Source organism: Musca vetustissima, unplaced genomic scaffold (genome assembly GCF_032173495.1).
Source record: "Musca vetustissima isolate MV318-11 ecotype Yass unplaced genomic scaffold, APGP_CSIRO_Mvet_v1 utg18128, whole genome shotgun sequence".
Lineage (NCBI taxonomy): Eukaryota > Metazoa > Arthropoda > Insecta > Diptera > Muscidae > Musca > Musca vetustissima.
The window spans coordinates 9,922-22,491 of NW_026883294.1; the positions used below are offsets into that span (position 1 = coordinate 9,922).

General features: G+C 33.1%; 1 protein-coding gene across 1 annotated transcript; it reads right to left on the reverse strand.

The window, feature by feature from the left end:
- Window positions 1-8,189: 8,189 nt before the first annotated feature.
- On the reverse strand, window positions 8,190-9,641 carry LOC133330130 (odorant receptor 30a-like). Its single transcript, XM_061538605.1, has 6 exons — window positions 9,336-9,641; window positions 9,128-9,266; window positions 8,788-9,052; window positions 8,628-8,727; window positions 8,358-8,567; window positions 8,190-8,291 (listed from the first exon to the last, which is right to left on the reverse strand). The coding sequence occupies exons 1-6, from the start codon at window positions 9,639-9,641 to the stop codon at window positions 8,190-8,192; spliced, it is 1,122 nt and encodes a 373-aa protein (XP_061394589.1).
- Window positions 9,642-12,570: the final 2,929 nt, after the last annotated feature.

The window sequence follows — 12,570 nt, forward strand, 5'->3', positions numbered from 1 at the left end:
GAATTAATTAGGGTTATGGGTGTTAGGTTTTCTTAGTGACTTCCTTTTTGGGGTTATTTATTATTAACATTTTAATTTCTTTATTCTTCTCCTGTGCTGTAAGTAACTACACAAATTTATGAAATTATTTCTTTGAATTTATGAAAATTTTATGTTTTATAATAACTCCACAATAGACTATTGCACACCTTGTATATATGTGTATTATTTATATCCAAAAATGTTAAAAGAAGTAACTACGTTGTTATATTATTACATTTTACCATCAGAGTCCGCCCCAGAAAGGGGCGGACTCTTACATGGGAACTATGCCAAACCATTGACCTATTTTGAAAAAAATATATTTAAAAATAAATTTTACCCCCACGAACCTGGAATACGCCATATATGGAATATATCAAAATATGGACCTATGTATTTTAATGTAGGCTACGCCAATGAGGCAGGATAGCGCTATTCTCATACCAGGGCATTAAATAAATTCACACTTTATTATCTAGTCGATTTTGAAGATGATAAAGATAATATTTTAAATAGAAATATTGGAGAACAAAATTGCAATTTTTAATAATAAAATAATATAAACAATTTAATCTTATACAAAAATTGATAACTTTTATTAATAAAATTTTATTGGAAAATAATATCTGGAAATAAAGCGATCATGATAAAATTAATATAAAAATCGGATCTCGCCACAAATGTATCACGTGATTTATATTATATTTATATATTTTCAAAATGTTGAACCTTTGTTTGAGAGGTACTGGAATTAGTTGGCCAAATCAATGAACGAACTTAATCCAGCATTGGGAAATATAATACTACGTATAACAATCCATTTTCATCAGAAAAAATCGGCCACTGGGTGTCCACAAACATCAAAGAAATCTCATTTCGCTCTCATCTAACACCTTATTGGCGTAATAATAAAGTATTGTGCTTCGGGAAGATTCATACAAACACAAATTAAGGCTTCATACTGTTATATGTAGTACATTTATAAAAACTCGATTGAAGTCCAAATCTGTAACTGCAGGTTCATCGGCGGCTTATAATAAACTATTTCGTAAATATTGCTTACGTAAGATCCGAATCTGTTACTGCAGATCCATCTGCGGCCTTTTATTACAAATTATCGTTGTAGCGGAGTTGGATCCCGAATTTGTTACTGCAGATTTATCTGCGGTTTCACTCCTTACATTGCTTACACTGCACTATACACCTCTCCTACCAATTACACCATATAATATATGTGTATTATTTTGAATGTTTTGAGTCGGAATGTTTAATTTAGATTTGTATAATAATACTACATTTTATTGACCCATTGTTTGTTCCTTAATTATTCGTTAAATGTACGCGCTACTGTTTATTGTATCCTTGGATTAGCGCCGTTGACATTTTAACGTGTAATTATTTGTCCCTTGTTTTGCCGCCTCCTTTAATCATCAAGGAGTCAACCTGTCATTCCGACAGACTACGCATATCGTTGCGAGCACATGTCGTTGTGCATAGAAAGGTAATATTGTTACCATCTTTTCAACCAACAATAAACTATTGAATATATTTATTAAGAAACTATTGTTTTTCTTATTACTTTCTTCTTTACTTTCACGGCTCCACCCATTCGGCGTACCGACTCCCATTGGCGGAGCTAAAAAATAAGAATACTTCGATTTATTGCTAATAATAATAGACCAGATTACTATGTTTTTTGATATTCTAAAGAAAATTTTTATCGCAATAAAAACTAAACATTCTGCAGATTCTAGAACAGAAAAATTCCGTTTTGTTGTTGCAAATATGGGATATATCAGGAAACTTATAACCGAACAAGTAACCATAACCAAATTTACTCTTGAAATATTGTTATAGGCCTTTGTGATCTGTTGTAATTCTTTTCTGACCCATTTATCTTCAGATTTCTGAAAGTAAAAATAAAATAAAAATGACATAAATAACTTTAGATCTAACTGAAGATCTAAAGTTTTGTCTTGGGGCTTGGTAATATTATCGGATCCGCCCGACATAAGTCCATTCCACAAAGATTGTGTATTAAAAAAAATGTAGGGAACATCAAAAACGTCTTATGATTACACGTTCTGTCTGTATGTCATAATCGTATATTCTACATACTTACCATCATATCGATATACAATATTCGGATTCTTTCCAAACATGCTTCATATTTCTAACGATAAATACACACAGCGATACCACACAGCTTTGTGTGGAAAAATAACACCGCCAAGTAGGCATTTCGTATAATGGCATCTATCGGTTCGGTACTAAAGAACAAATCCACAAACTGCGACGTCGTCAAAATGATATATGGAATTAAACTAAAATAACGAAGCCAATCCTGTCACAAGAGAAATAACCAAAATTTCATTATGCGCAATGAATTCTTGTACAATGGTTCATCTTCAATGGTGGCGATTATCATGAGGTTGTATAATGGTTTGAATTCTCCGATGTCCGTTCAAAAACTAAATGTTCTTGCTTCCTTGTTTATGCTTAAATTCTCATGAGAGGACACATTTTACAAAACCAAGTGCGGTTTTGTGGTTTTCCAATGACAGAGGGAAAACTTTAATTTATAAATTTGTTATGAGTTTAGATAAGGACATCTAGAATTGAGTATGAACTGATTAAGTACTATCATTCATTGTCCAATGTAGAGGCTCTGCCTTACTTACTTCTTGCAAGAACGATTTGCGCTGTTAGCAATGGCCTTTCTAATTTGCTATTCGAATAAACAATTTGTTTTAAATTATAAATTTCTTTAACATATTATTAGGCGAGGGAGTGAAAAACTCTCTTCCAAATGCTTGCTGGGGTACAACAAGTGTGCAGGCAAAAATGAAACAAAAGAGAACAACAAATGGTAAACAAACAAACGCAGTCGATCAGTGCAATCAACTCTGTGATCCTCAAAACCATTCAAGTGGCACTCACGGAACATACTCCATCAAACACTATTTTGGAATAAACAAAATTATTAATATTTACCAAAAGGTTCAACAAATGTCAAAAAGGGATACCCACACATTTTATGCAAAAGTCAAATAGAAGAAAGAGTGCAAATGTATGATATTAATTCTGGTGACGGTTTTACGTTAATTCCACACAACGAATACAACAAATTACAGTTGAATAATCCTGCGAGGAAAGCCTATATGGTATTTCGGTCAGATACCAGGGATGTGTTTATTGCAGTTGGCGTCGTTGATGTACAAGTGAAATACAAAAACAAAAAATATCAACAGAAGAAATGTATATTGTTAATTCAAAACATTCTGCGCTGCTGGATAGAGTTTGCTAAGCCATCTAAATATACATTTAATTGGAGCGCGAATTGGATAGCTTAGAGCATGATGAATAGATGAAATGTTCAATACACTTAAAAATTCAATGTATTTTTGTAAACTCGACCTATACAAGGCAGACCTATCTGTCATAGTGGATGAAGAGAGCAGAGATATTCAAGCAATTTCGACGCATCGAGGTGTAATAGACCCTCTTTTGGTATTAAAACCACACCAAGTGATCAAATTTTGCGAGGCCTAGATGGTACAATTTCTTATTTCGACGATATTATTATACATGTTGGTACTTTAAACCAATGCGAGGAGAGATTGATCAAATGTTTGGAAGTTTTACAAGCCTATCAACTATACGCTAACAAAAATAAGTGCAAGTTTTTCAAAACTGAGCTGCAATATTTAGGCTATATTGTCTCAAGTAAAATCGAAGCCGTAATTAATTTACCAAGACCACAACACGTTAACGAGGTGCGAAAATTTCTTGACATGATTACATATTATTAAAGATTCATTCCGAATGCTTCAACATTAACGCATCCCTTACGCCAGTTGCTGGAAGATGGTAAACAGTTTGTGTGGACATCAAATTGTGAAAACGCATTCAGAAATTAAAAAAAGAAATCGTTGTTGATAGGGTACTTGTCACGCAAGTCCCATAGGTATTGGTGCTGTTTTATCTCATATAAACGGAGTAGAACGCCCCGTAGCATTTGCATCCAGAGCCTTAACAAAGGCAGAACAAAATTACAGTCAATTGGATCGTGAAGCTTTGGCAATTATGTATGCTGTTGACTAATTCTTTACGTATTTTATGGGAAGAGAGTTCACACTAATAACGGACAACCGTCCACTTTCTAGAATTTTTCACCAAAGTGCAAAAACCCCAGCAATGACTTGCTTGCTGAATACAGAGGTATTTTCAAAGCTATCTTTTTAAACACTTTTGTATAAAAACGGAATATTTCAAAAGTTTATTGCCCCAGGTCCTCCAGCGACAAATGGTTTAGCCGAAAGATACATCCAAACATTAAAGTGCAAGCTTAAAGCAATGGAAGAAGAAAATGGAAACATTTTTGAAACAACAAATTGTTTTACGATACAGAGCAACGCCATTAGCAAACGGAAAGAACCCTGCTGAAGTATATATTGGTCGAGTTTTAAGAATTAAACTGGATACGATTCGCGCAATGGAGCAGTTTCTGTGTTTGCAATGCAGTTTAAAGTACGCCAATTAAGCTTGGGAGAGAGGGTACAGATTCGTTTGTTAACAAGCCTACTTGGAAGTTTGGAGTGGTGATTCGCAAATTTGGAAATCTTCAAATTAAGTTTGATAATGATTACGAGCTGAAACGTCACATAAACTAACTGTACAAATCTGACGCTGCAAAACCCAAAAAATCGGTTACATTCGCTGACGAAATTGAAATTTCACACGCTCTGCAAATGCAGCTACCTTCGCATCCAATCTCGAGTATATGTGTCTTCAGGCTGAGGTACGCCGTCAGAATACCCGTCAGTGAGCTTATTTCTTTTTTCTTTTGCTTAGTTTTCTCTTTATTTAGGTCATCCCATAAGATTTTGGTGATTTTCCTGTCCCCTCATTTTCCCAAAGGGTCTCATTCGCCTATTTCCTAATTTCTTGGCGTGTTTCGCTAAAGTGTTTGGCGGTATTCATATCTATTGTGGCTAGTTGATTTGCTATCTCGTTGCCTATGATTCCTTGGTGACCCGGTACACATATAATTCGTACAGGTCCTTGTGGTGAGAAATCATTAATGGTATTTATACATTCCAGTACAATTTTAGATTTAACTGTTTTGGAAGATATTGCAAACTTTATTGGTGTTGCATAAGGCCTTATTTGTCTTTGGAGAATTTTATACCGCCGGAATGTTTGATTTTCATAAAAGTCGCCATACTTTACAATGGCTAAAATCAAAAAATATTCAAATCGAGAAAACCGACAATACCAATCTGTTTTTAACCTCAAAGAAGTAATTATCGATATACGTCGGTCAATCAAATTGATAGACAGTATGATGGATAGAATTTTGTAACTTATTCAAAATAAGGGAGGCCCTTCCCATTATTTATTTCATTTATGTTTTTCAAAATAATTTTATCTAATTTTGTAAAAGTGCGTCAATAGTTATGCAACACCAATAAATTTAAGATTGCATAATTAGGCGAAACCATAAAGAATAAATCAATTATTTTTGTTGAATAATACGTGTTTTTGGTCATTTTACTGTGTACAATAACATAATGGGTTCATTTTATTTGTCAACTAACATACCAATTGAATTAAATTTGCGTCTATAGTTATGACACGGAGTGTATAATAGCTCTGTCTGTTTACTCGATATTTGGTAAAATTGTTACCAAATGTTACTAAATGTTGTCTGTTTACCCAAAAATCCAGTAAAAGAGAGTCAAGTGAGGGAGCAAGTTCAACAGTTCAACAACAACAAACGTACTAAAGTTTACTGAAAGAATTTTATGCAGTAAGATTTTGCAAACTTAATTCTTTATATTTTTAGGGAAGTTCCAGAAAGAGGGCAATGTATTGATGCAGGAAGCTTAAATGTTCCCGGGGAACATACCAAATCAATTTTTCTTTTATTGTTCATTTTATTTTTAATATTAAATGCAATACAAATAATTGTGTTCGTTCTTTTTTGTTGTTGTTTATTTTGGCGCAAATAAAATGTTTTCTTGAATCAGCTGTTTATTTGCCAAGTTTTACTAAATGTTGTCTGTTTACTTTTTTCAGTATTATCGCAAAAGAGAGAAAAAACGGCTTACTCTCTGAAATAGAACTTACTGAGTATATGTTACTGGAAAAGTAACCAGACACACCTAATATTGTCTCCAAGGCCCTAGTTGGTGTTGTACGCATACACAAGCAACACGTTCTTTGAACATTCTGCAACGCTTTTACGTTACATTTTTCACCCATTGCTGTCCACCAGACAACAGAAGCGTATGTTAGAATTGGTCTAATAACTCTCTTATAGATCAAGTGTATCATCTTTGGATTGAAACCCCATTTAGAGCCTACGGCACTTCTACAGAAAGACCAGCAACTATGGGATTGAATGAGCGTATTAGTGCTTACATTGTTAATGTCAATGCATACCGCTAAGTTATACACCTTCTCTGCGAAGGTGCCCTCAATATAGTGTACTACCTCATGTTTCCACTGATCTCCCCTTTACACACGCATGTTGTTTGTTTTTCAGCGTATCATTGGGTATATTGCTCTTCAACATGGTATCGATTGTACGTTTTGTACGCGGGGAAGACGGTATCCGGTCCCACCGCTTTCAATGTTGCGAAGCTGTTTAAGGCGTCTATCACCATTGACTTGCCAATAATAGGTTCCTCTGATCTCTCTTCCCTATCTGCCATGACATCGTCCATTGTCGATGTGTTTGATGGGAAGTGAGCATTCATTAGGAACCTTAATGTTTCCTCGATGGTTTCTATCCTATTACCATCGCCGTCTACCATAGTTTCAGGTTGGGTGTGGGTCTTGAATAGAAATTTCTTGATTTTTGAAACGTCGTTGACGCTGTCTACCTGGAGTTGCGTTTGTCGGTTCTTGTCAATTTATTGTATTCTTTCCGTTTATTGTGGAAGTTATCCAAGAATATTGTAGAGTTTTTTCGGCGTGCTCTGTTGTAAAGCTTTCGGTCCTTTTTTCCTTCGTTCCGAATCTCCCCTGTCATCCAGGTTTTTTCAAAGGCAGATCTCCTTACTTACTTCCGTTAATTTGTTGACGTTCCTGTCCCAAACTTTATCCAGTTAGTTTTGGACTTGTTTCTGAAGTGTATGGGTTACAGCGTTGGTCGTAGGATTTTGAACATAATATATTTGTGGTCAGAAAAGGAGTACTCTTCTGGGACTCTCAATTTCTGGACCTCATCTAGTAAGTTTGCTGAACATATTGTTATATCTAATACCTCCTTTCTAATTCAAATAATCTAGAAGGGTCTGGCCCCTTTTGTTAGTAGTTGTACTACCCCACGCAATATGATGTGAGGTAGCATCACAACCAATTAGTTCTTTGTTGCCTGTTTTTAATTGTTTTCTAGTGTGGTAAACCAGTATCATAACACATTGACACCTGTAAATATTTTAGTACAACTCTCCCATCCGTGTACATGTCCTTCAGGAGTAAATATATACACCACAGAATGCAAATTTTGTTAATTTTCACATAAAAGTTTGAGTACATTTGACCCCGCTATATATTGACTGATCTTTATCAAAACATCTACTGTTATTCTTTTGCCTCGTGTAAAATTTCGTAATTCTGGGGTCATAATTATGACCTCTAGAACAACCAGGGTATAAAAATGTCAAGCGATAATTTTTCAGAGATCTCTGAACAAGAAATCATTGAGTGAGAAAACAGTTTTTTCGACACTATTATTTAAAAGAAGTCAATGGAAATGTGCCATGCGTAACTGGTTTCCCATGCTTCACTCAACTCATTGGAATGTCTATTGGGCTGTCTTATCAATTTGTCATGTCGCATATGTATGTTTATTTATTTTAATTAGAAACATGAACATGAATATGAAAACATATGCACATAACCATTTATTTTCAATGCATGATAGTAACAACATTTCAATCCACTTCTGGACATTAAATGGAAAGAAAATTTAATACCCTAAATAAAACATAATGTAGATAAAAGGATGTTTCTAAAATCTATATAGTCGCTCCACAAAGTGTATACAAATGAAACGCATTTTATATTGTTTGCAGTGTGTAATTTGAAATTAAGTGTGCTCTAAAGTGCAGTTTAATATTGAAAATGAAACGAATTCAATTTGTTCGCCGTAGTATTTATCCATAAACTCTCTTTAGCAATGTGAAGTAAGAATATGTGGCGTTTAGAAGTGATTGTAACATTTCCAAATTCATAGGATATACTTTTCCTACCAAAATCTGAAACGAAGAACATATCTATAATATTTTATTTATGATAAAAATACATAAATATGTATCACTTACAGCACACGGTTTCTGGGACCTCAATATAAATAATTTGATGGTCTTCTGAGTGGAAACATCAAAATCAAACCAATTACTTTCATACGCTGCAATGGCCACCTTCAAACTTTGATCGTACAGTTCATTTGCAAAGTAGTACATGATGACACTCTGGGCAAAGATCATAAATATATAGATGCAGATGATGAACATTTGGCCAATTGTTTCGACCTATTAGAAATTAAAGTGTTAAATTTTAGATTTTAATAAAAGAAAACATTCGGAACATACAATAATCAACAGGAATAGCATGGCACACAACATAGCTCCAAAGGCCATAAATTCCACAAGAAATGTATATGTTGTCAAATCGTTAATTGTATCCACAAAGCTAGAATAAAATTTTAAAATAACTAAATAATTCTCTAAAACAGATTTTTGAAAACATTACTTAACTAGTTGCAGCTGATATTTAATACACCATACCATAACCTCTCGAGCCTTTTCATTGCTAACATCCTTTAAATTTCTCAATTTATGTTGTAAAACTTTACACATTAAAATACCAAAAAGTATAAAAGATACAATTAAATTCGTAAATGGTATATACATGCAACATCCGGCCGGTGTAATGATTATTTGAAACAGGAAACATATCTGATAATAGGGTGATTCATATTTATCTATGCCCGGGACATACATGCCAAAAGGTAAAACTGAAAATGAACAATAAAAGAAACGTTAATTTTGGATTTTCAAAATTTGGATATGTCGAAAATATTTCCAACAACCTTTCGATGTTGCAAATAGGGGATACATATTAAAACCGACACACGATGTAAAACCCATGATCAAATTCATTTTCGATATAAATCTTGAGGCCACAGTGCATTCCTGCAGCATTTTCCTCAAAATCTTATCCTCGGAGTTCTGAAAAGAGGGTAGAAAATAAAAATATCTAAATAAATTATTCTACACTGTTTTTTTTGCTCTCCTTACCATCAATTCAATATACAACAAACGTATTTTCTCCATAAATCCTTCATATTCGAAACGATTATAACACAATAAGACAGCTCTCAATATAGTATTGAAAAATAGTACAGCAATGTACGCATTACGTACAATGGCATCAATTGGTTCGGTACTAAAGTAAATGTCCAAAAATTGTGTTGTATTAATAAAAAAGTATGGAATCAGAGCGGAATAACGGCGCCAATTGTGTTGCAATAGAAAAGACCAAAATTTCATGATACGCAAGTTGGTACTTAGCAAGGGGACATCTTCAATTGAGCGAATGTTCATTTTGATGATCTAATAGAGTATTTAAGATTGAACAAATCTTTTTTATTTAATTTGAGTTCACTTTTTTGCTAACCAACGTCGAAGACAATTCAAAACTGTACTGAAAACATATTATTTTTTATGAAGAGTTTTGCAATCACCATATGGAAATTTCTTTATATGGCCTCTGAATGAATTGCAGTTTTTGTTTTAGTTTCTAGTAATTTAAAAGTTTTGAAATGTCAATAAAGTCTAATGAGAAAACATTTTTAAAGTTTTGCCAGCAATGAATCAAAACATATAATTAGGTGCAGATTATGGTAGTATTCTTTGCGGATATAATGCACGTAAAAAGTCTGTATTAATGACGAGTGCTTTCCTTTACGTTAATCTTGCCACGACGATAAATTGTGTGGTCTCGAAAAGTCTCTTTTAATAAAGCCATATTCGCTCGAGTTGTGTGGCATGTGGAGCCGTCTTGTTGAAACCAATACTCCCCAATAGCAAGCAAAAAAATCAGTTATCATATGGCCATAGCGCACCACATTGACGCTGACAGACGTTCCACTATCGTTTTCGAAACACTGATTTTTTTGTATGTTATGGCCTCTCTTCAATAATACCATAGACAGACGACAGCCTTAATTTGCATTAAAAATTCCTTAATTTGAATTTATATTTACCCCTGACAGACGAGCGTTTCTGCATTTACGAAACAGTTTTTTGCTTCAAAACAATTGATTGTCTGTGTGTAGGATGAACATTTTTTACATTTGTTTCATTATTTTTCGGGATTACATCTTTAGGCAATACACTGCGTATCATAACTATAGACGCACCTTTAATTCAATTGGTATGTTAGTTGACAAATCAAATGGACCCATTAAGTTATTGTTCACAATAAAACGATCAAAAACACATATTATTCAAAGAAAATAATTAGTTTATTCTTTATGGTTTCGCCGAAACTTTCAAAATTGCTGGTGTTCCATAACTATAGACGCACTTTTACACTTATTTTGATTTTTTTGCAAGTCTTATGGCCTCTCTTCAATAATACCATAGACAGACGACACACAATTTGCATTGCTAAAAAAAAATTCCTTAATTTGAACCGTGGCTAATTTTACCCCTTGAGAGCATTTTATACGAGCGTTTCTGCATTTACATTTTTGGAAAGCAGCAACAATCAAGGATTTGAAACAGTTCTCTGCTTCAAAACAATTGTTTGTCTGTGTGTAGGATGAACATTTTTTACATTTGTTTCATTATTTTTCGGGATTACATCTTTAGGCAATAGATACATGACATAAAGGAGGAATAGTAACTGTGATCTCAGCAAAACAGCTCCCAGTTTAAAAAATTGTTGAAATTTGCCTTCATTTCTTATTTGTATTTTCATAAATATAAATAAATTTGGCAAGAAACAATTAATTTTCGACAGCATTGCCATATTGAAATTGCCTAATTCAGTATAAATTCAGTGTTATTTTGTGCATTAACAACACATAAAAATTAGGATAATGTACAAGTTAATTTGAATTAAGGCTGTTAATGCAAATTAAGGCTGTCGTCTGTCTAGGCTATAACTTGAGTTTCCTCAGAACCCCAAATATAACAATTTTATTTATTAACACCCACCAAGTGAAATGCACAATATGCTCAAAGACATAATTCCCTGTGCACAGAGTGGTGTAAAAAAAACTAATTATAAATTTTAGTGGTGCCATGTAAAATGGCGTTGATGCATATATTTCTGATAAACAAAAATGTAATTATAAATTCTTAAAATATGTCGTTTTATGGCGCTTACTTTGGGATTATAAAAAAAACATGTTTTTATATGACAGGAGGTCTTTTTCGACAGGAGGTTTTTTACACCCTAAGAGCCAGAAGTCCCAAATTGTAGTTACTTAGTAAGTAATTGTGATATGGACCTAAAATACCCAAATTAAAGTGATCTTAAACATGTAAGTATAGAATATATGTAAAATATTTGTTGACTATTTTAGAAAACCAAGATGTGTATAAGAAACTAAAATGTACTGGTGTTATTGTCTTCTATATAGTCTGGCAAACTCTATCGCAAATGAATAGTTATTTGTATTTTTATTTGGCGTTCGAGAATAATTTAAATAACCAATTAATAGTGGACATATTGAATGAATGAATTCTAAAAAAGGATTCAATTTGTAATTTGAAAGATCAAAAATTAAAATTAGCAAGTTAATGTGTATTTACTGTATATAAATTTATTATTCTAAACGGCAGCATTTAGGTGTATTGTATTGCATACGTCCCCGCTCTACGAATCATCAATTTGTTACGTGTACGAACCTATTCATCTGAACTCATGTGTTTCCAACTTGTAAATCTAGTATCACAAACTGCGAACGCATTTGTTCAGAAATGGGTATAAACAATTACGTTTACGGTCATGGGAAAGAAAATTATATTTTGATCCCATGCTAAAACATTTTGGCACCAACGTTTATATTCACTGTTATTTCACAAGGCGACGCATAATTTTTCGACTGTCAAAAAGGTGTAAACGTCGAAAACGTCATATACCTGTATAAAATGGAATAAATGTAGTAAATGTCATTTATTTCAATATTATTACCATATACTGTTATTTTCAAGAATATATATTATTTTTACATACAGTGGTGGTCACAGAATTAAAACATTTACTGTGGTAAACATTTTTTGATCAGCCCTCGATTCGTTTGAAGTATTTTTGAAAAATTTTTAATTCAGAACACTTCGATATACTGCACTTAAGAGATTTAGTGTGAAAATAGAAAATTATTGCATGCAATTTTTCCATAAATAACGGTTTTTATGAAAATACACTGACTTTGAAGTGGCCATATAATTAAAACATTGTGTGATTTTTTGCTTTACTGCATTTTTTTTGAAAATATTTTTAAAAAAGCTCTTTAATTTA